Raw genomic sequence first — 20,824 nt, 5'->3', positions numbered from 1 at the left:
TTTTCTGGTCTCTTAATTTCCACAACCATAAATTTCAAAACCAAAAAGAGACACTTTTACAACCAAAAAAAAAAAAATAGCTCAACTTTTGTTTAATTACAATCAAGTCATTACTTATTTTTATACTTTTTTTTTGACGGTGATTCTCTTTTATCAAACTCAATAGTATATATAACTTGAAGAGTTCAATTCGTTGGGAAACTAAACTCAGACGCTATCACTATTTATAACAAGACTCCAAAAACACAAAAACCAATACAGCAAACACACTAATTATGTCAACATTTAAGCGCTTATTACCCGCTCCACCCCCTAGTAAGAATGCATGGGGAGTTAATCAATCAATCGATGGCAAAGATTCCAACCCAATCACACAACAAAACGATAAATTCTCAAAAAAGTCTAAGGAACAGAAGCGGAAAAACAATTCATTTTATAGAAATATTCAAATTGCAAATTTGGCAGATCAAAGCTCAAATCTAACCGAGGACATTGAGATAATATCTAATAAGATGAAAATCATTTCATTTTCTCAATCTCCCATTCTACCATCAACCAATGATAACCACGCAGCCACTGTACTGTTACCAACTTCAATTTCAAACTTGAACTATAAATTAGCCAATATGGCTAGCATTGACGATGATAACAAGCACATCCATCGGGATAAATGTGAAGATACAGCAGAAGAAGATGACAGAGAGATCCTCATTAGCGTTGGGAAAAACACAAAGATCAAAAAACCCAAATTTCCAAAGTCCAGTAAAATCAAAGGTGGCACTGGATTGTACAAGTATAGGATCGGTGGTGACTGTCCCAAAGAAATACCCCCATATGCCACAAATGTAGTAAACACATACCCTCTACCATTTGAAATTCTACCATTTGAGGCTCAACTGTTTGATATTATTCCATCTCCGCATGATTCTTTCACAACAAGCATTGGCTCGGCACTGTCATTTCCCAATTCTGCTTCTCCAATGCTAGTATATCCCCAATTTGGAATCCCGATTTATCAAATACCAGTTTTCAACGAAGCACATCCAAATTCATCTTTACCAATTTCACCAATTTCACCACTGCTACAGTCTCCGCAATCACAAGCATCACCAATTTTCCCACGACCACCACCATCATCATCATCATCTCCACTTCAACAGCCACCTTCACCTGTAATCAGTGTTAAAAAGGAGAGTATCAAACATCAGATTGAATACTATTTCTCAACTGAAAATCTTTGCAAGGATACTTATCTAAGATCCTTATTTGATAAATCTGATGGTAGCATTCAGTTAAGTCAATTGTTGAATTTCAATAGAATGAAAATGCTTACCAATAATGGGAAATACATCAATTTAGTCTTGGAATCTATCCAAGAAATACCAATATTGGAATTATTGCTTGATAAAAATGATAAAAGTAATGATAGTGTGCGACTCGTGAACTGGAAGAGTTGGATTATTTAAAGGAATTGCGAACCAAAAAAAAGTTGAATCGATTCAATCAGTAGCTGTACAGCGTGAATTTTTATCAAATTGTTTACAACATTTATACCCCCATTTACCATTTTCATAGTAACTGCCATAAATATATTTGTGATTTAAAAACAATTGATCTTCAAGGTGTCCCGTTTTCTTTTTCAGTTCATTACTATCTGATTCTGTCAATGCATGATACTTTTCCATAACCTCTTGCTTGCTTTGCAATGTTTTTGTCATTTTTTCATTTTGCAATTGTTTTGATTTCAACATCATTAATGTAGGACTTGCTTCGAGACTTAGACTCAAATCAGTTTGTGGTATAGTTTTCGGTTTTTCTTCACCATAAAATTCTTGTTTTAATTTAGCCAATTTCCGATCCTTTTCTTGTTCATTATCAAGAGCTTGTGCCATTTTCTGTAGTTTCATCAACTTATCACCATCACCAGTTAATTTTTTAACAAATTGATTCCTCTTGTTTAAAAACCCTTTTGCAGAATCTTTGGCTAATCTAGATTTAGGATCGTATTCAATTCTTATTTTATTGTTGGGGTTAGAAGTGATATTATAAATATATGCTGGTATATCTTGTCTATCTCTAAGCATTTTCTCCATGGGATCTTTTTTAATGTTTTTATTCATATCTTTTTGATCCAATTCTAATTCAATTAATTCCAATTCATAATCAGTATCATCAGAATCATCATTATCTGGTGTTGATTGATTTTTTCGAGGTTGCTTTTTTTCATTCCAATTTTTCAAATGGGTTAACCATTCCTCTGTAGAATATCCATACCATCGATCTCGTTTACTATCATAGGTTTCATTTTCTTCTACTCTTATTGTGCCCTTGAATTCATCTTTAATACCAGTTCCTGATTGGGCTACACTATTATCGATGATTTCCCCCGTTTTCCGTTGATGGGCTAATGGATCATGGGTGGTTGTGGTTTGATCGTGAGTATGTTGCTCTTGTTGTTCAGAAGATTTGTTAGTTATATCTTGTTGATATCTTGGTGTTTCTAATATATATCGAGGAATATATGGGTTTAGTTCGTTTTTGTTTGGATGATACTTTGGCATATTGTTATATTGTTGGCATGAGATGATGTAGAGAAAAGTTATGTTTGTAAGAGATGTTTTCGTTTGTCGTATCTTTTTTTTTTTTTTTTGAGAAGTGTTTTTTTGACTGCACTTTAGAATGAATTGATTATCAGGAGCGTACAGTTTATAACACCTGTACCTTAAAACAAAACCAATTCTTTACATACAATTGGTATGTAATACCTGGGCTTACTGGTTCGACTGGCAGAATGTGTGCCACCTTGTTGTTTATTTTTGCTTTTGCAGCCTTCTTTTATCAATGCCAAAAACAAGACAAATTTGTCCTGTTAATCATTAAGCCAAGAGTAATTTAAAAATCTACAGCGTAATACAATTTTCCAGGTGCCTTCATATTGAGATTCTCGTATAATTTTCACCTAAAACCCTTTCCATTCATCTTCGTCATTATCATCACCTGAATCTTCGTTATCACTACTATCACTATCATCATCTTCTTCAATCACACCCCAGTCTTTCAATCTTTCATCATTCAAGACTTCTTCTGCACATTTCTCTCTCAATGTTTTCAATTGTGCCAGTTTATTCAACTTTTGAAATGGCTCGAGTAGTTTCAACACGGGAACTTCTGATACAATATCAATTTTTTTACCAAGTAGTTTGGTTTTATCTTCTAAACTGGCATCATTATCCAAATCATCGATTTCTTCTTGAATATCTTCAAACATGACCAATTCCAATTCATCTATAAATATGTCACACAAATGATAGGGTAATCCCATACTAACATTCTTTTCACCACTTAATACACTTTGATGTAATACATTGACCCAATTTTCCACAAGTTTGTCATCCCAATTATTTTGTTTCAAGAATTTGAAATTATGTCTTAAAATTCTTCTTATTAATAAATAATATTTGTCTACTCTCCATTGATCAATATTAGGCCATTCAATACTTATAATATCAAAAAATGCCAACACAAATTGAGGAAATAACAGAACACTAACAGTTTCACTATATAATTTGCCCAAATTCTCAGCTAACCGTTCTTGTGCTTTCGATCGATCACAATACCACATTGAAAAATATAATCCTTTCCAGATTTTCTTTAAATCCAATAACGATAAATCTTTCTTAGAACCGAGAAAGTTCTGTAATGATTCCAATGCAGAATCTCTTGTAGGCTTGTCATTGGATGCTAGTTTTTTGACAAAGCTTGAGGTTTGTGACATTATTGTTGTTTTTGCTGTGTGGAAAAAAGGAATTTTATATATACCTTAAGTTGAAAATATAACAGAGATGGAGTATGAGATGTAGATTAGAGATGAGTGAGATGAGGTTTGGAAATTTTTTTTTTTTTTCGTTCCTAAAAGAGTTAATACTCACTCAGTTACAACGGAAAAATAATACGCGCCTGTATATAAATATAACTCTCAACCAAAGGTTGTTAAACAACAAAAGTGAACACCCAAATCAAAATACGAGAATCCTGATTAGAAAAGTAACAACATGCTTGATAAACTGAACGAAGATGCTTTATAAAACATGTAAATAGAAATTCTTAATAATGAACTATTCTTATTTCCAAAGAAATTTCTCCCCAACCATCATAACAAACATTCAACACATATTAACAAAGATGATTTCATATATTTTAATACTAATTATACAATTTCTACTTTTATTCTTCTTACCTTTCGTCAAATAGTAAATAACCCGATTTCCAATAAATGAACTGAATTAACAAAAAAATGAGTTCTTCGTTTCTGATTTATTAACTTTGTTTCAACTTTCTTTTTCACATGTGGGTCGTCCTCCCGATTCATTCACAATTCTTCTTCTCCTTTCATATCTAAACAATCAAGTATCTGATTGGAATATGAACCAATTTAACGGCATAGCCAACAACACCCATCATAATGAAACCAATACCTACGGCTCTAATAATCTTCAAGTATTCTTTTTCATCTGGTTTTTGACATTTCTTAACAAATGCACTTCCATCTTTGAAGAATTCAACAGGAATTTCAGTTAATTTTTCTAATCCTTCGGCAGCCATTGTGATTAAACTAGTTGTGGTTGTAGGTGTAGTGGGGACAGTATAAGGTTTAAAAGAAAAAAAGAATGAGGACAACCAAAATTGTTCCAACCACTCGACAAATCAAAGAAAAAAAAAATTTCAGAGTAACAAATTACGTGGTCTCTCTCTCGCGCTTTCTTTCTGTTGCGGTTATTTTTTTGAACAGTTTTACACGTACCCACTTTTGTTTTAATCATCTAATAAATATTAATTACTATAACGTAATACCTATAAATATGTATCTTTTATTCACATTAAATCCAAGAACGACTCATTCTCATTATCATCAGATCTTAAGCTATTCATAAATTGTTCACGTTTTGTTTCCAACTTCTCTTTATAATACTTTAGTCTGTCATTTGCAACCCAGTCTTCCAATTCCAATCTCATTTCATTATCTAGACTCCATTCATTAATTAAGGGTTCAATATGTCCTATCTTCAAATTTTCCCCTTTAAACTCAATTAATGCTCGTAGAGCATCAGTATAAAGAACTCGTATCGATTTATCAATATCATTAGTAGGAAAGAATCCTAAATTGCTTCTTTTGGTGAAAGATTTTGCATCAACATGATACAATTGATATTTTTTTAATAAAATCGATAAATAGTCGTAATATTTCTGTTCTGTTTCCACTTCAGTAGTAATGATATGTTCTTTTAAGAAATTCAAATACAATTTATAAATGTAATTTGAAAATCCAAAGTTTTCTTCTTCCTGATGAATAATCTGCCAAATTTGATTAAAAATATCACATCTTTCAACTTTTAGCTTATTTAAAAATTGCAAATAACCTTCATAATCAAAGTCAACATCGTTTGTAAGTTCTTGCAATAATAAACTCTCCAAGCCTTCTCCAGTGTAATTACTTTGTTTGAGGAAATACTTTAATGCATTCTCTTCAGTAAATGATGTTGATATATTTGCCCAATGGAATACTCGTTCCCAGAAATTTTTATTAGCAAGTTGAGTGCTATCCATCTCGTCATATATTTTTTGGAAATTGTTCACATATTTGATAGCATAATAAAATTCTCCATTATATGCTAATGATACAAATAAACTGCTTAAGAATTTCAAATCTGGGTACAAACGATCAGATTTAGAAAGCTTGGAGCCACTTAATTGTCCCTTACTGTTGATACCCCATATTGTTTCCACATATTTTTTCAAAATTTCAATTTCCCCATTGTATCCAAAATGCTGCACCATACAACCATGAAATTCTAAATCCAAATCGGGCCAGATTGAAATATCCTGTATATCTTGAATGGAAAAATTGACGTGCTGACCAACATATCCTCTCTTATACAAGGGGTTATATGAGATATTTGATAATTCCGTGGGTTTAATAATCCATAATTTGTTATCGCCCCCGGCTTCCATTCTGAAAACCAATTTCCATAATTCAGGCGTCATTTTCAGTTTGTACAATTCATCGCCCCCTTCATATTTTCTGAAAAGTTTAAACCACCGAGACGCAAGATCAACTTTAAAATTACCCAATTCAAGTCTAATTAAATTCTCAAAATCACTAACACTCAATTTATACCCAGTTAAATTCCCACTTGCATAAATATCTTTTCTTTTTTCACGATTATAAATGTGTTCCCCACTTTTGGCGTCATATAAAATATTGCTATATATATTTCTAATCGATTTAGTGATATCATGAGGTGTGAACTTACGTCTAGATCTTGATTTATCAAATGATGAATGAACTTTAATTGAGTTTAAAATTGGAGTCAAATTGTAGTGTCTAAATATCGACAAATGTCCAAACGAAATTATCTCCCCTAAATAATTAGAAACGGTTTCATGACCCAATACTTTCATCATCCCATTGATGTCCTTACTAGACCAGACTTCGAGAATCTTGATTAAATTGGGATAATCTCGTTGGTCTCTTAATAAAACCAATTCTTGACGAATTTGATCATCACGCGAACTACTAGTAGTATGAATATCTGAAAGTAAAATTGAACTTAGTCTGTATGATTCTGTTAATTTTGCTGAAGGCAAGTTTTTTAAAATTTGTTGAATAGTTGATGAGTTTAGCGTAGTTGATGGTTTTGTTGCGGAGGAGGAGGCCGCTCCCGATTCGGTCGAGTTGGCAGGTGGAGATATATCATCCACACCAACAGCTATGGAAGAATAAGATCGAAAAGATTTGGATAGTGTTAGCACATGCTTGTTGGCTCTAAATATTCCCAGCATTGCTAAACGCTAAAAGTATGTTATGACGCTCAGCTGGTTGAGTGAATTCTCCACTTTATTATGGTGTATCTTTTTTATTTTTATTTTTTTTTTCTATGAAAATTTTTCGGTCTCTGTATAACAAACTGTTATGGGCTACTTACCCGGATCGATAATATTCTAATGGTTTTTGTGCATTCAATCCAGGAGCGAATCACAATCCAAACCACTTACTTTCTAATATATATATATATATATATATATGTATATTGAAGAATAATTTAAATAGATATAATACCACATACACCTGCTTAACCAGTTTATAATTTCATTTTGCTGTCAGTAATATTCACAGCATTGTATTTAGCAATACTCTTCAAGCCTTCCTCCATGGTACCACCATTTAATATATGTTGAATGTGTTTCTTGGTACCTTTAATAGCCCATGCAGGTGCATCACATATCTTTTCACCTAATGTTTTAGCAAATTCAACACCTTCGTCAATTGAGTCAACAATACAACTCACAAAACCTAATTTCAAAGCTTCTTCAGCTCCAAATTTATCTCCCAACAAAGCATGTTGCATTAACAATGATTTGTTGTTGACAACAGATGGCAATCTTTGTAAAGATCCGATATCTGCAGCAATTCCAATATTGACTTCAGCAATGGAAAATACTGCATCTTTGACGGCAATTCTGATACTATAAGCAGAAGACATATCAAGAGCTAAACCAAGGTTAAGTCCATTCAAAACCCCAATTGTTGGTGTATTGATTCTTGATGGGGTACCAATAGCATCTTGGAAATCAACAATGTGTTCATGTAAATGTTTGATGCCTTCATCTCTTGGCCTTTCACTTGCAAATAATTCCATGGCAGCTTTTAAATTCAATCCAGAAGAAAAAGATCTTGGAACTCCAGATGAAACCAAAATTAATTGAACATCAGATTCTTGATCTAATCTTTTGAAAATTTCGCCATAATTTCTCCAATTTTTTTCAGTAAAGGCATTCAATGTTTTGGGGTTAGTGTATTGAACGTGAACAAATCCAGGCTGTATTTGAGAGATGGTGAAAAATTCGTAATTGGAATAGTTTTTAGCATCAAAAGGCATGGTTGAAACTTAGATAAAGTTGATAAAAGTTTATTAAAGGTGAAAAGAAAAGTAATAAATTAGTTTTTAAAAAAAAAGTCTATATATATATATATATATAAAAATTATTGGTAGAGTAGAGTATGTGGGGTTAGAACAAGGATGTTGGTCGGAGATAATGTGGTCTCTCTTTTTTTTTTTGGTGGTGGTTCTTCCGTTGCAATATATGGCGGAGAAATTATCACAGGCACAACTATCGAAATGATACTACAACAAACTACCCCTTCATCATCATTATTCAAACAGCCTTACCAATTGGTATTTCATAGATATAGAAACATATTTATTTATTCATACAACATATCTTCCAGTTGGTTGTAAGTTTTCTCTTTGATTCATAATATCCAAACTCTCCAACATTTTTTTCTTGATCAAAGTAATAGCCTCGGTAACTGACTGTAGTGTCAACCCCTCAACTAACAAATATAATTTTGCTAAACTGCCACTTCTTTCTTGATCATTGGATAATGGTTTTGAGCCTGGTGGGTAATATTGACCTCTAGTTGTTATTGAGGTTCTTGACTCATCAATTATTTTAGACAAATTCTCTCGTTGCACAATATTCCACCTCACTTTTTGAGGTAAATCATTAATAACAATTCTACAATAGAATTTACATTTATCTGGACCTGATGTTTCTGGAGTATTACCTTCAATGATATTGAATTCAGGTAAGGCAATATCTGTCGCAGGTTCATTATTTGGTTTTTTCGTCTCTGTTTCTTCTTGTTGGTTCTGTGGCGGTTGTTGATCACCAAATCTTTGTTTTTCTAATTTCAACTTATTGTCTCTCACTTCTTGCAAGTTATCTAAACCTTTACCACCAAATCCAGAACCAATTTTTTCTTTGCCTGCTTTAACTTTATTGATAAATTTGTTAGCTATTTCCTCTAATTTAGGATCAATATCAGAATGACTCAATTTTAAAGCTTTCACCAAATTGAAAACTTCTTTTGGTTGACTAGAACTAACAAATGTAACAGCATTCCCCTTGGCACCAGCCCTACCTGTTCTACCAACTCGATGAACGTAATCCTCCATATGATTTGGTGGGTCAAAATTAATAACCAACCCAAGATTTCTAACATCCAACCCTCTGGCAGCTATAGAAGTGGCAATCAAAATATTAATACCACTATCCATACTAGCAAATTCTTTAATAGCGTATTTTCTATCCATTTGATCTTTACCACCATGTATTGCAATAGCAGGATATTTGTTTGATAATAAATTGGCAACCAACTCATCGGCATCATTTTGCTTCTCAGTAAATACTAGAATCTTAGAATCGGGACGTTCTATTTGATAATTAGATAATATATCGTGCAACTTCTCAATGCGCTGTTGCTTGTATTTATCCTGTTCTTCCAAAGAGGTCTCAAATAAGATAACATCCTGTTTAATCTCAGGAGCAACCACACTAATACCACCCACAATTATTACAACCGGGTCTGCCAAAATCTGTTTTGCTAATGTTTCCATTTTTCTGGGGAATGTGGCTGAAAACAATACAGTTTGTCTATCTGGTCTGATTTGAGTGAATATTTTATTTACTTGTGGTTCAAACCCCAAATCAAACATTCTATCTGCTTCATCTAGTACCACAAATGTACATCTCTTCAAGTTTGTCACCCTTCCGGAATTAGCTGCTAACAAGTCAATGACTCTACCTGGAGTACCAACAATTATTTCAACACCTTTTTTCAATTCATTAATTTGATTTTCAATAGAACTGCCTCCATAACAACAACATACTCTTAGATAATTATTCTTTTTGGTAAAGTTTAGTATTTCTTTTTCAATTTGTAAAGCCAATTCACGTGTAGGACTCAATATTAATCCAATAGGGCCTTGGTTATCTTTCAAAAACTGTTGATCATGTATATGTCTAAGCATAGGTAATACATACGATAATGTTTTCCCAGACCCTGTTTTGGCAATTCCAATCACATCACGACCAGACAAAATTGTTGGCAATGCCTGGCTTTGAATTGCCGATGGTTTTTCAAATTTCAATTTATCATGAATTACCGAAGATAGATTTGTCGGTAATGCCAAATGACTCCATTTTAGTATTGGTCGTGGAACATCTGTACCTTTGACTTTTATATTATCAAGGTCTTGTCTAATTAATTCTACTTGTTCATTCAGTAAGGACAGTAGTTCATAAGTTTCATTATAGAAAACTTTGCGAAACTCTTGATAGTTTTCGTGTGAATGATCTATTGATTGTAATTCTTTACCTTTGTTTTGAAGTTTTGTCAATTTTGTGGAAATCAACTCTTGTAATCTTGATTCTTCGTCAACTTCCTCTTCCTCCTCATCATCAGCGAGACTGTGGTTGTCATCTTCACGTACACTTTTTATAGATTTTTCGGCTTTTGTATCATCTGACTTCAATTCCGATTCACGAATGGAGGCAAGAAAAGCATCCAATTCATCTTCAGACTCTTTATCCTCTTGGTGTTCCAGTATCTCATCATACTCCAAGCTTGGCTTCTTGAAGACAGGTCGATGTGAATTTTTCATCTCATCTTCATCGTCGCCAAAATCCAAATTTCTCTTAAGGGTTGATCTAGTTGTTGGTTGATGAACTTTTTTCTTAATTGTGATAGTTGTGGTTTTCTCTTTGGTTGCCTGTTGTTTTTGTAATCTGGCTCGTTTCCATTCCTCTATTCTTTGTTGACGAGTCTTTTTAACTTCATCAGTACTGCCATTGTTGGTATTATCTTCTATTTTCGTTACTTTATTCTGAGCCTGTTGTTGTTGCTTTTTTTGCCTCCATAATTCTAATTGTTCCCTACGTTTTCTTAGTTTTTCTTCTTTCGATAATTCACTTGTTTGGTTAGTATCATTTTTAACTTCTTGACCACTATTTCTCAAAGCAGTCAGTGTTTCATTATCAATACTCATGGTCTTCTTAGGATAACTACACACTCGATAATAAGGTTTTCGGAGAGTGGAATAATTTGGAACACCTGGATGTTATTTATGTGTTGAGATGAGGTAGATTTATGGGATTTTTTGTGTATTGCCAGTTTTATTCTTTTTACAACCCTTTTTTTTCTCTCTCTCTCTCTCACTTCCAAATAATCTACTCTCTGAGAATGATATGATAGTTGTACTATGATAAATATACATAAGCATAAATAGTTGGAAATAAATAAATATATCTATATATTTTTTCTTATAATGCAGTTGTAACTGTTACAGTTTGAGAATTGACCAACAAAATTGGTGGCAAATCGTCTAACCAAATAGCCAAATTGTTAGTGTAATCAAATGAATCAGTATCGTTTAAATGAGTGCCGTTCGATGGCGCAGGTAATGTACTAAAAATAATGTGTGTTTTATCAGATGGTGAATTTTTACTCATTAATTCATTCAACACCAAATGTTGTCCCTTTGCAGGAATATCATTGAAGGTTAAGTTTTTTAATTCTTCTTGTAACTGTTTTCTAGTTATGGTTCTTTCAGAGTTAGTGTTTTGATTTGTTGACACATTTGGTTTCTGTTTATATACTTCGGATCTTGCACTTGATGGACCACATGAAGGAAATTTGCTGTCCCTTAAGGACATTGGCGGGAAATCTGTTTCATCATCGTCTTCAGCAGCTAAAAATTGTGGTGTCTCCATGTGATGGATAATTTCATCATCGTTGACAATAAGGTTTTTGGCTTTGGTTTTGCTGGTTTGCTGGGTAACTTCAGTTGATTCAGTATTAGCCAGTGAATTTTTCGAAGGTTCATCTTCAACAAATTGGATCGATTGTTTAGCCCTGTCTTTTGCCTTTGATTGTTTATCTTTGATTAAGATACTTCCTTTTTCAGCAGTTTCTTTATTTGTTTCATCCTCTTCGTTATCTTTCACGTCACCCTCCTCTTCATCGTCTTCTTGGTCATCACCATCCTCAGCGTCATCATTAACTTTTGCTGTTGGGATTTTAACTGACAGGAAATTTGGTCTCAAATTGATCACAGAAGATCTACTAGATAATAACTCTGGCGTATGGGTTCTGGAATACAAATTGTGCTCTATTAATGCGTTTTTGGGTTTAGAGGGGTCATCCCTTTGTCCACTCTCTAAAGTGGCTTGTGAGGAAGCAAGATTGACATAACTGTTGTCTCTAGAAAACAGGTAGCCAAGGTTGGCAGTAGTGTTTGAAGTTGCAAATGAAGACGAGTCTTCTGATTCACTATCACTACTATCAACTATTGAATCGGCATATAGTAAATCTTTTCCAGTTGTCAGGTTGGCAGCTCTCAAATTGAATGATAGCGACATCCCTTGTTCTTGCAAATTGGAAAGTGTATATCTTCTGTTACTCTTCAAGCCTTGAACTTGAACATCTTGTGGACTTCCTGAAGTCAAATTCAATGGTTGAAAAGTTTCTGGAAAAAGTGATGATTTTGAGTCTGTTCTTGTTGGTATAATTCTCAGTTTTTGCTTTCCCAAAGTTTTCCTTTTGTCAATATCACGTAGTGTCTCTCTCGCTTTGGACAAGTTTTTCCACCATTGATCACATGCCAAAATCCTGTCAACTTTATCATATTGAGTCTTGTTCAGTTGTGATTTTGTGTACCCTTTGATCATATAATTATAGGAATCCAAATTTGCTTCTTCCAAACAAATGACCCTAATTTCTGCATCAATTCTCAAACTTGATAACAAGCCGGCTAATCTTTCCTTTTCGTCCGCCACTTCATTCGAAAACTCAACAAATACAATAACACGGACTTTATAATTATTGATTTCCCATTCATCAACAGTTGATAAAATATACCCCAATTGTAAAATCAAAGTATAAGTGTCAAAGTTAGTTGACAATATCGATTGACCATTGTCAAGCTGTGCCACGGAAGACATTTGAATTGGGTATAAATCGATATATTTCTCTGCTGGTTTCTCATTTTTAAATGGTTTCTTGAATTTGAAAAGCCCTTTTCCCGTTTCTGTTTTGGGAAGAACCATTTGGGTAAAATTTGCTGCAACGGCAACAGTCGCTTGCAATACAATTAAATCTTCGACAATTTGAACCCATTGATTGATTGAAACTTTCCTTTCCTTTCTTAATGTATCAGTGGGCAATTGTCCCACAAATTTCTTGTTGCTATCATAACTTGGTAATATTGGTAATGCAAGTCCATGCTTTTTGAAATCATAAAATCCCAAAACGGTAATATTTGGTCTCATACCGCCTAAACCTGATCCAAGATAGACATTTCGTACCCCCCACGGCAAAGTGGGCCCCAAAGCAATCTGCACAAATGCTTTGATTTTCGACATATCTCTTAATTTTATCCAAGCTTGCTTTTGCTTTCTCACTTCCTGATAGGTACCTGTTGAAAATGTTCGGTAATTTTTGTCTGAATTACATGATGGATTTGTGTCATCGTTCATTAACACCACATGACCAAGAATGTACAATCCTCCTTTTTTCAAGTGGTTACAGAATCCAATCAAGTTCCATGATGTACGTGGATTGTCACAAAGTAGTAATATTTGTGGACGCCAGTACTTTACACTCATTTCCAATTTTAATCTTAACAAGTATTTCCTAACTTGGTGGTAAATTAATAATTGAGAAATGTCACCAAATTTGGAAGGTGGCGACAGATAATGAATCAACAAGATTAAGAAAGTCATGCAAAATATCACCAATGTCGCAGAAATACCATCAACAATAAACATTGCTACAAGACATACTGCAGCACCAGCAAAAGCAGTTTTACTACTGAAATACTTGAATGAAGGTCTGAAATTAGGAGCTGAACCAACTTTTAATAAAAAACAGGCAATGTTAGTAACTATGAATGTCATTAAAAATGCCATTGTTATAAACGTGGCGATCTGATTGATATCAGCAAATAAAAATATTTGTGCAATAAACCAAGTGGCAATGATACTATAAATTTGTGCTTTTTTCTTTTCTTTTGATGGTTTTTTTAATGTGGTAAAAATAGATAACCCAGGGATAATTTTATCATCAGCAATAGCAGTGATCATTGCAGAGGCACCAACAATACCCATGATCACGGAAAACAAAGATGTGGAAAACTCTCCCATTATGATAACAATGCTCGAGATATTGACGGTTTGTATGACCTTGATATCAACATGCAATAACTCTCGGGGTATGGCTGCACCCATTGAAACAATAACTGATATATACAAAACAAATGTAAGAAATAACCCCTTTATTGTTCCCTGAGGGATAGACTTTGATGGGGACTTTAGTTCACCCAGCATCGAAGCTCCTGCAAAAATACCAGCAGTTGCAGGGAAGAAGATTCCAAACAAGTCAGTGAAGTTTTCTTTTTCGCCTGGAGGCAATACTGAACCAGCAGCACCACTTGTGAAATTAGGATACAAATTTTCGAAAAACGTTTCCCACGACAATCCAGTGTATAATATGTCGCTATAGGGTGGTGGTAAGGGGTAAAAGGACTTGACAAAAATAGTCGATAATGGAATAGATAAAGTGCTAATTGTCAATATAATAAATAAAAGTAGTGCTGTTTTAGAAACAAGCAGTGACCCAACCATAGCCACTCCAGTACATATTGCCAATAAAATTGTCGAATACAACACCAGCCAAAAATAACCTGTAGGTAAAATATCGGCCATATCACCCCCAATACCAAAATTAACCAACAATGGTTCTATAAACCCCACTACATTCAATGATGAATTGAGAATTTGTCCAATGACAAAGATTATCCCAATGGCACCACCAAACTCTGGACCCAATGATCTGGATATCATGTAGTATGCCCCACCGCCCTTCACAGTACCATTGGTGGAAATTGCGCTAACAGATAGTGTTGTTAAAGCATCAATGGAATAAGATAATATCAACAAAAAAATTGTTCCTAGTATACCCATTTGTCCAATGATGAATCCAAATCTCAAGAACATCAAAATGGATAAAACATTCAATGTGACAGGAAGAAACACACCGTCGAATGTGCCTAGCTTGCTTCCAGATTTCTTTTGGGCTTTGTCGTTATCATTCTTTTCTATGGGGTTAACACTTTCGTTGTTTATACGATTGATATTTGAATAGGTACTGTGTTTCGATCTGCTAGTCAATAGTTGAGAATTTTCATTAATAGCTGAACCTGGATATCGTTGAGGTGTTGAACCTGTCGTTCCGGAGTATGACATGGACGATGTTGAATGGTGATCCAAAAATAAACGAGAAGTAACAGATCAACAGAATAAGGAAAAGGAAAGTAGATGTTTTTGATGAAGTGGGAGTATTAGGAGATTAGATTAAATTAGATCGAATGAATTAGATAAGTAGTTTTTTTTTTTTTTCCCCCTTCGAAATCGCTTCTCAACATATTCAATTAATTTGATTTGTTTGCTACATTTTTTAGCGGTCTTTTTTTTTTAGGCGATTGCGCGGGCAGCGTTAACCATGGTACTGGCGGTGGGAACTTGCACCAAGACGATAAAGCACCTTCTACTGGGTTTGTTATTGTTTGTTTCTATACATCAAATACCAATATATTATCCCTTGTAGTTAGTACCAATTGCTCATTTCACTGAAGCCATGCAAAAAATAATTTTGGGAATATACTGAATCTAAGGCCGAGATAGCTTATTTTTGGCGTGATAAGCGCAACTCGATTACTAAAACAGGAAGCTTACATGAATTGAATGGTTACCTGACAACGTATGAGAAACAGTATTACGCGATTCAATTGGTCGTTAAAGGTACTAAAATAAACTGATAATGTAAAGACAATACTACAACAGAAATGGTACGATGATTTAGACAGAATGGAAAGAAAGAAGAATCAAAACTGTTGGGATTTAATCATTGTTGAGAAACAACTCAAAAAGAAACACGCGCAAAGATCTGATAACAAATATTTGATATTGAACACCAAAACAATGCCATCCTTCTTAGGGGTACTAGGCTTTGATATAATGGGACTCACATGTCAAAAGCCTGGAAGTCGTTTACCGTATTCGGTATTGTTCGATCAAATTATATCTTTTGAAACAAAGATGGTTTGAGTTGCAAAAAAAAAAAAAACATACAGAAAGGAAAAACCATCAGGATACGACGTTCTCCTGCATAGGAACGACCACACGTTATACCAACAAAATAAAATGAAACCATATCTTTTGTAGTGGCTGTTGGTATTGATTCTTTTTCGAGGGAATCTGTTTCTAGTCGACTAATGTCAACCGATAAATTAATGAATAGTAGATTTTATTGAGAGATTTGTTAATATTGCTTTTGTTGAGGTAAATCTAAGAAGGTGTGGCCAGTTAGTCTCCGATAAAGTCCTCGGATAATCGTTAATACTTGGCTCATTATTTATTTGTAAATTTTAGTCACTTAAGGCGAGGCTAAGTCAAGTCAAATATCATGTTTGAATTATTATTATTATTCCCCTACAAAAAGAAACCAGAAATAAGAATCACCCAACGTTATTCTCCCCTTTTCTTTTTGTTATTTTTTGGGTGTGAATGTGTTTTGTGTGTTTATGTGCAGTGTATGTGAGAGAGATACAAATGATCAGCTGAAGTTCAAATATTTTTTTTTTTTTGTTGCCTTCAAAAAAGGAAAGGGTAGAACAGAAAAAAAAATTTCCACCCGTTTGTTAATATCAACTCATCACCAAGTTAACGCCACAAAGAATAGTAATTGAAATCAAGTGTTTAAAAAAATCATTCGAGTTATCTGGTATTACATTATTTAAATTATACGATTTTCCCTTTGTTTTTTTTTTGTTTGTTTTGGAATTACATAAATAGACTGAATAAAGATCCGAAAACGTATTCTTAGAACTTTTTTGTTTTTGGCTATACATTGGTTTTATTCAATTTATTCAACTGCTAGTTTCTTCAAAATATACTAATTTAAATAATAAAACTATTCCATACCAATCATATTTATAATAATACCTTAATTTAATTTTTACCAAATATGTTTAGATTAATTGCCAGCGGTGCCCAACAAGGGTTTAGACCAAGTTTAATACTGAAAGTTAAACCTCCTACTACTACCACAACAACTTCAACAACATCCAAATTCACATCAACTACTCAACATTTTCCATTTGAAAATAATAACTTATTAGGTTATCAAGTGAGAAATAACTCGTCACAAGCAGGAGTTGCAAATGTTGCCACTGCCACTGCTTCTGAACCAAAAATATCCATTCCAGAAACCGATGTTTACCAACAAAAGTTACTTAAATACAATATTAAATCACATGATCCATACCATTTGAAATTTAATCCCAAAGCTAAAAATCAAAGAAACAACGATTCCAACTCAAGTTTCAGTATTGATGAATTCCTGCAATTATTACAAGATGAGGCATTTAGAAGCCAACTTAATGAGAGGTATTTATTTGTTTATGCCTCTAATCTTTATAGTGGCACAATCAACCTGAGAAGGGCAAGATTAAACAAGTCCAAAAATAGAGATAAAGATCAAAGGTCGGCATTCCGTGAAGATATGACTTTGCAAAGCGCAATTTTGAATCTCACCGAGATAATTTCCACTGGTGAATTAAATACCGTGTTGTCCCCAAGAACTTTATTTAAAGTTTTCGGTACTTTGTTGCAATTTAAATTGAATGATGAAATTGTCAACCTTTGGGAAACCGGGGTCAATTCTAGTGTTGGTAAATTATATTTAGCACATGAAGTGTTATCGATTGTTATCCAAGTAGGTCATGAAACTCGAAGATTCAATTATGATGAAATTAAACAAATTTACCAAATGAGTGTCAATGAAGGTGAAACAGTTCATCCATACTTGAGTGACAGAATGGGCCAAGTTGCAGTTATGGAAGGGGATTATGTGACTGCATTGGATGCTTTGGAATCATTGATGAACCTTTATGAAAAGAACCCAAACGAAAAGTCTGTTTTGGGAGCATTGGCTCAAATCCATTTATCCTTTATTGGACACAGTAAAGACTTGGCTATAGCTGAAAGATTTTTTGAAAAGGGATTGCAGAAAGAAGGATTGCCATATTCTGTTATTATGAAAGCACCATATATGACTTCATTTTTAAGCAACTGTATTGCTGGTGGATACTCAATGGAACAAGTTATTGACTTTTGGAGACGTATTAGTAAACATTATCTTGAACAAGATTTTGATTTAATTTCTAGTCAATCAACTTTGCACACTGGATTTTTCAAATCATTCTTCGAAAAGTATCCTGAACCAACACAAGAAGCTATTGATTTGTTGAATTTAGCAATTGAAAGTGCCCCCAAGGTTAATGAAGTATTGTTAAACACCTTGATTTCGAATTTGCCATGGGGCGATAAAGAAATTTTCAATAAACTTCTTAATTTGTACCAAGAAAAGAATGCTACTAAGAGTATTGTATCTCACCGTATTATCTTGAAACAGAGCAAACAAATCGAATACACCAATGAGGAAATCTTACAACTTTGGAATGATTTATTGGCTAAATTGGATGAAGCAGGATATACTTATATTGCTAATGCCGATTGGTCAGCATTGAGAGCTACAACAATGTTTTCTGAGAAATTCAGCAAACAAAGAACCGGATTATATTTGTCAGTTTTGAGCAAATATAAAGATTATATGCAAAACAATTTTGCTGCCACTCAATTTTTAAGAAACTGGGTCAGAGATGCTAATGCTTATAAATTGATTAGTAGAATAACTTTGGAGGACGACCCACAATTTGAGGATGCTATAAAAGTTGAAGTCCCTGAATTTACCAGTTTAAGACCAAATATCAATTATCGTGAAGTCACTAAACAAGTTACTGATGCTGATCCAAGACTACTTGAATAAACTACAAGTAAAAGAATAGATTTTTTGTCTGCCTTTTCCTAAATGTTTTGTATTTTGTAATAGTTGATTTTTTTTTTCCCCCCCCTAAATAATAAAAAAAATTAGTTTATGTATATAGAGATTATTTGTTACTATCATTATGTATAGCAAATAATTCAAAGTTTATGAATAAATATTCACTAAATATTCAATATTTGATTAGGATGTCTGGAATTTTTTCCCTTTTGTTAGTTTAAGTTCAAGTTACTTTCGAGAGAGATAAATTACGAGAAAAGAAAAATTGAGTGATAATAAATAAATAACCATACACTTGCATTTTCTTTACTTTCTTGAATAGACAATTGATCAACAATGGGTCATCATGCATCCAAGCACAAACATAAAACAGGTATCCAATCTACTACTGCAAAAGTGGGCACCAACTCTTCAAAATCTCCTACTGGTTCTGCTCCTTCAAGTACCTTGAAACTGAAATCGGGATCTAAGCCCACAATTAGAATAACATCTAAAAAATCTCAATTTACAAAAGAGTCAAGACCATTAGGTAGTAAAGATGAGAATGATCATAATAATGTTTCATTAAATGCTAAAGAAGCACTGGCGAAAGCTGCTGAAGAACGATTTCAAAAATTACAAGGACAAAAATCAGGACAACGTGATAGACTAAGGGATAAAGCTAAACAAAGTAAGAATGATAAAGGATTATAGGGGTAGAAGATAGATTTAACATTCCTTCCAGGTTGTGTTGCACTTGATTGAATAGTTTTAGTCTTTAGATACTGAATGCTAACAATACTATAAACACTATTGGTATTCTAGATATTACAATAATAGTATCCCCCATGCAAGAAAGAATAGCTTCTTTAAATACGTAAATAGAAGTAAATGAATTATGGTTTGTGACTGACTGACCAACTCAGCCCAATTTCGTTTGTTTGTTCTCTGGCCGCCACCAAAATCTATCACCACGATAATGATCTGTATAAAAAAAAACAGGAAAATATACGAACTGGTTCATTTTTTTTTTCTTTTTTTTTTTCACTTTTTATTGTTTTTATACTACCAACTCGACATCTTTAAATAACTTTGAGATATTAACCTGAGATGGGTCAATCATTCTATGAAAAAGAACAAAAGAAAATCAAATCAATTATCAAATTACCATTATTAGAATTGGTTTTGAAATTCTTGCCACATTTACAACCAACAGTACAAGAGAAAGATGATACATGGGAAATAGTCGCCATTGAATTAACCAATTTACAATATTCGAAAATCTTATCTTCTTCTTCATCGTCATCATCAGCAGCATCATCGTCGTTAGCAACGGCGTCAGGAGGACAGAGAGGCGAAAAGCCCATTTCAATACTACAGCGTACAAAACTACTTGCGGGACAAAAACCATCGAGCAAAGTCGTTGAAGAACTTGAATCTATGCCTGAATTAAATGGGATTTATGTACGTGATTATTTTGAGGAATTATTCAACAAGTTTAAATCTGATTTTCAATTTTCGATTGCTATGAATCGACCAGATACTTTGGATGGATCTAGATCGGGTAATTTTATGATGGCAAACATTATTAAAGATAGAAGTGATGCATTGTTATATGAATTATATCGTTTGGAATTTAAAGATATTGAGTTGATTTCTAAATTGAGTCAAGAGCATTTAGAAAATAAATTGCGAAAACAATTGAACAAATTATACAAAATACCAAGTCATAGTCAATTCCATGATGATGACAAACGACAAGATGGCCATGGGGACGACAACGACGAGGAAGTCAAAGATGGGAAATACGACGCTATTTTTGACTCACAAGAATTACTAGAAAAATACAAAACTGGTCTGGTCAACAATAAGAATCAAATGTTACAAGATGAAATAAGTAAAAAAGACAAAAAGTTGGAACAGTTAAAAGTTGAAAATCAACGATTATTAGAGTTAAATCATGAGTTATTGGAACAAATGAATGGCGGCAATAGGAACAGTATTGGACAACGTTAGTTGTAATATCATATGAATACTAATGAT

General features: G+C 33.5%; 11 protein-coding genes across 11 annotated transcripts; 4 read left to right on the top strand and 7 right to left on the bottom strand. All coding sequences in view use genetic code 12, as the record gives it.

Moving 5' to 3' along the window:
* Positions 1 to 275: 275 nt before the first annotated feature.
* CD36_86750 (polysome-associated RNA binding protein, putative) lies at positions 276 to 1,466 on the top strand (the record flags this gene model as incomplete). Its single annotated transcript, XM_002419530.1, has 1 exon — positions 276 to 1,466. The coding sequence occupies one exon, from the start codon at positions 276 to 278 to the stop codon at positions 1,464 to 1,466; it is 1,191 nt and encodes a 396-aa protein (XP_002419575.1).
* Positions 1,467 to 1,499: 33 nt separating this feature from the next.
* Positions 1,500 to 2,561, bottom strand: CD36_86740 (pre-mRNA-splicing factor, putative; the record flags this gene model as incomplete). The annotated part of the gene is made up of 1 exon (XM_002419529.1): positions 1,500 to 2,561. The coding sequence occupies one exon, from the start codon at positions 2,559 to 2,561 to the stop codon at positions 1,500 to 1,502; it is 1,062 nt and encodes a 353-aa protein (XP_002419574.1).
* A 398-nt stretch (positions 2,562 to 2,959) lies between these two features.
* Positions 2,960 to 3,775, bottom strand: CD36_86730 (ribosomal RNA-processing protein, putative; the record flags this gene model as incomplete). The annotated part of the gene is made up of 1 exon (XM_002419528.1): positions 2,960 to 3,775. The coding sequence occupies one exon, from the start codon at positions 3,773 to 3,775 to the stop codon at positions 2,960 to 2,962; it is 816 nt and encodes a 271-aa protein (XP_002419573.1).
* A 620-nt stretch (positions 3,776 to 4,395) lies between these two features.
* Positions 4,396 to 4,602, bottom strand: CD36_86720 (protein transport protein, putative; the record flags this gene model as incomplete). The annotated part of the gene is made up of 1 exon (XM_002419527.1): positions 4,396 to 4,602. The coding sequence occupies one exon, from the start codon at positions 4,600 to 4,602 to the stop codon at positions 4,396 to 4,398; it is 207 nt and encodes a 68-aa protein (XP_002419572.1).
* Positions 4,603 to 4,872: 270 nt separating this feature from the next.
* CD36_86710 (uncharacterized mitochondrial protein, putative) lies at positions 4,873 to 6,840 on the bottom strand (the record flags this gene model as incomplete). Its single annotated transcript, XM_002419526.1, has 1 exon — positions 4,873 to 6,840. One exon carries the CDS (start codon positions 6,838 to 6,840, stop codon positions 4,873 to 4,875), a length of 1,968 nt encoding a protein of 655 aa, XP_002419571.1.
* Positions 6,841 to 7,139: 299 nt separating this feature from the next.
* CD36_86700 (enoyl-CoA hydratase/isomerase, putative) lies at positions 7,140 to 7,937 on the bottom strand (the record flags this gene model as incomplete). The annotated part of the gene is made up of 1 exon (XM_002419525.1): positions 7,140 to 7,937. One exon carries the CDS (start codon positions 7,935 to 7,937, stop codon positions 7,140 to 7,142), a length of 798 nt encoding a protein of 265 aa, XP_002419570.1.
* A 330-nt stretch (positions 7,938 to 8,267) lies between these two features.
* Positions 8,268 to 10,889, bottom strand: CD36_86690 (pre-mRNA-processing ATP-dependent RNA helicase, putative; the record flags this gene model as incomplete). Its single annotated transcript, XM_002419524.1, has 1 exon — positions 8,268 to 10,889. One exon carries the CDS (start codon positions 10,887 to 10,889, stop codon positions 8,268 to 8,270), a length of 2,622 nt encoding a protein of 873 aa, XP_002419569.1.
* Positions 10,890 to 11,163: 274 nt separating this feature from the next.
* Positions 11,164 to 15,144, bottom strand: CD36_86680 (ion transporter, putative; the record flags this gene model as incomplete). Its single annotated transcript, XM_002419523.1, has 1 exon — positions 11,164 to 15,144. One exon carries the CDS (start codon positions 15,142 to 15,144, stop codon positions 11,164 to 11,166), a length of 3,981 nt encoding a protein of 1,326 aa, XP_002419568.1.
* A 1,780-nt stretch (positions 15,145 to 16,924) lies between these two features.
* On the top strand, positions 16,925 to 18,787 carry CD36_86670 (mitochondrial membrane protein, putative; the record flags this gene model as incomplete). The annotated part of the gene is made up of 1 exon (XM_002419522.1): positions 16,925 to 18,787. One exon carries the CDS (start codon positions 16,925 to 16,927, stop codon positions 18,785 to 18,787), a length of 1,863 nt encoding a protein of 620 aa, XP_002419567.1.
* A 351-nt stretch (positions 18,788 to 19,138) lies between these two features.
* On the top strand, positions 19,139 to 19,495 carry CD36_86660 (conserved hypothetical protein; the record flags this gene model as incomplete). The annotated part of the gene is made up of 1 exon (XM_002419521.1): positions 19,139 to 19,495. The coding sequence occupies one exon, from the start codon at positions 19,139 to 19,141 to the stop codon at positions 19,493 to 19,495; it is 357 nt and encodes a 118-aa protein (XP_002419566.1).
* Positions 19,496 to 19,891: 396 nt separating this feature from the next.
* On the top strand, positions 19,892 to 20,797 carry CD36_86650 (conserved hypothetical protein; the record flags this gene model as incomplete). Its single annotated transcript, XM_002419520.1, has 1 exon — positions 19,892 to 20,797. One exon carries the CDS (start codon positions 19,892 to 19,894, stop codon positions 20,795 to 20,797), a length of 906 nt encoding a protein of 301 aa, XP_002419565.1.
* Between the last annotated feature and the right edge of the window lie 27 nt (positions 20,798 to 20,824).

Source organism: Candida dubliniensis, chromosome 3 (assembly GCF_000026945.1).
Source record: "Candida dubliniensis CD36 chromosome 3, complete sequence".
Lineage (NCBI taxonomy): Eukaryota > Fungi > Ascomycota > Pichiomycetes > Serinales > Debaryomycetaceae > Candida > Candida dubliniensis.
The sequence above is the reverse complement of the archived record's forward strand: the minus strand, read 5'-3'. Positions and strand labels throughout refer to the sequence as shown.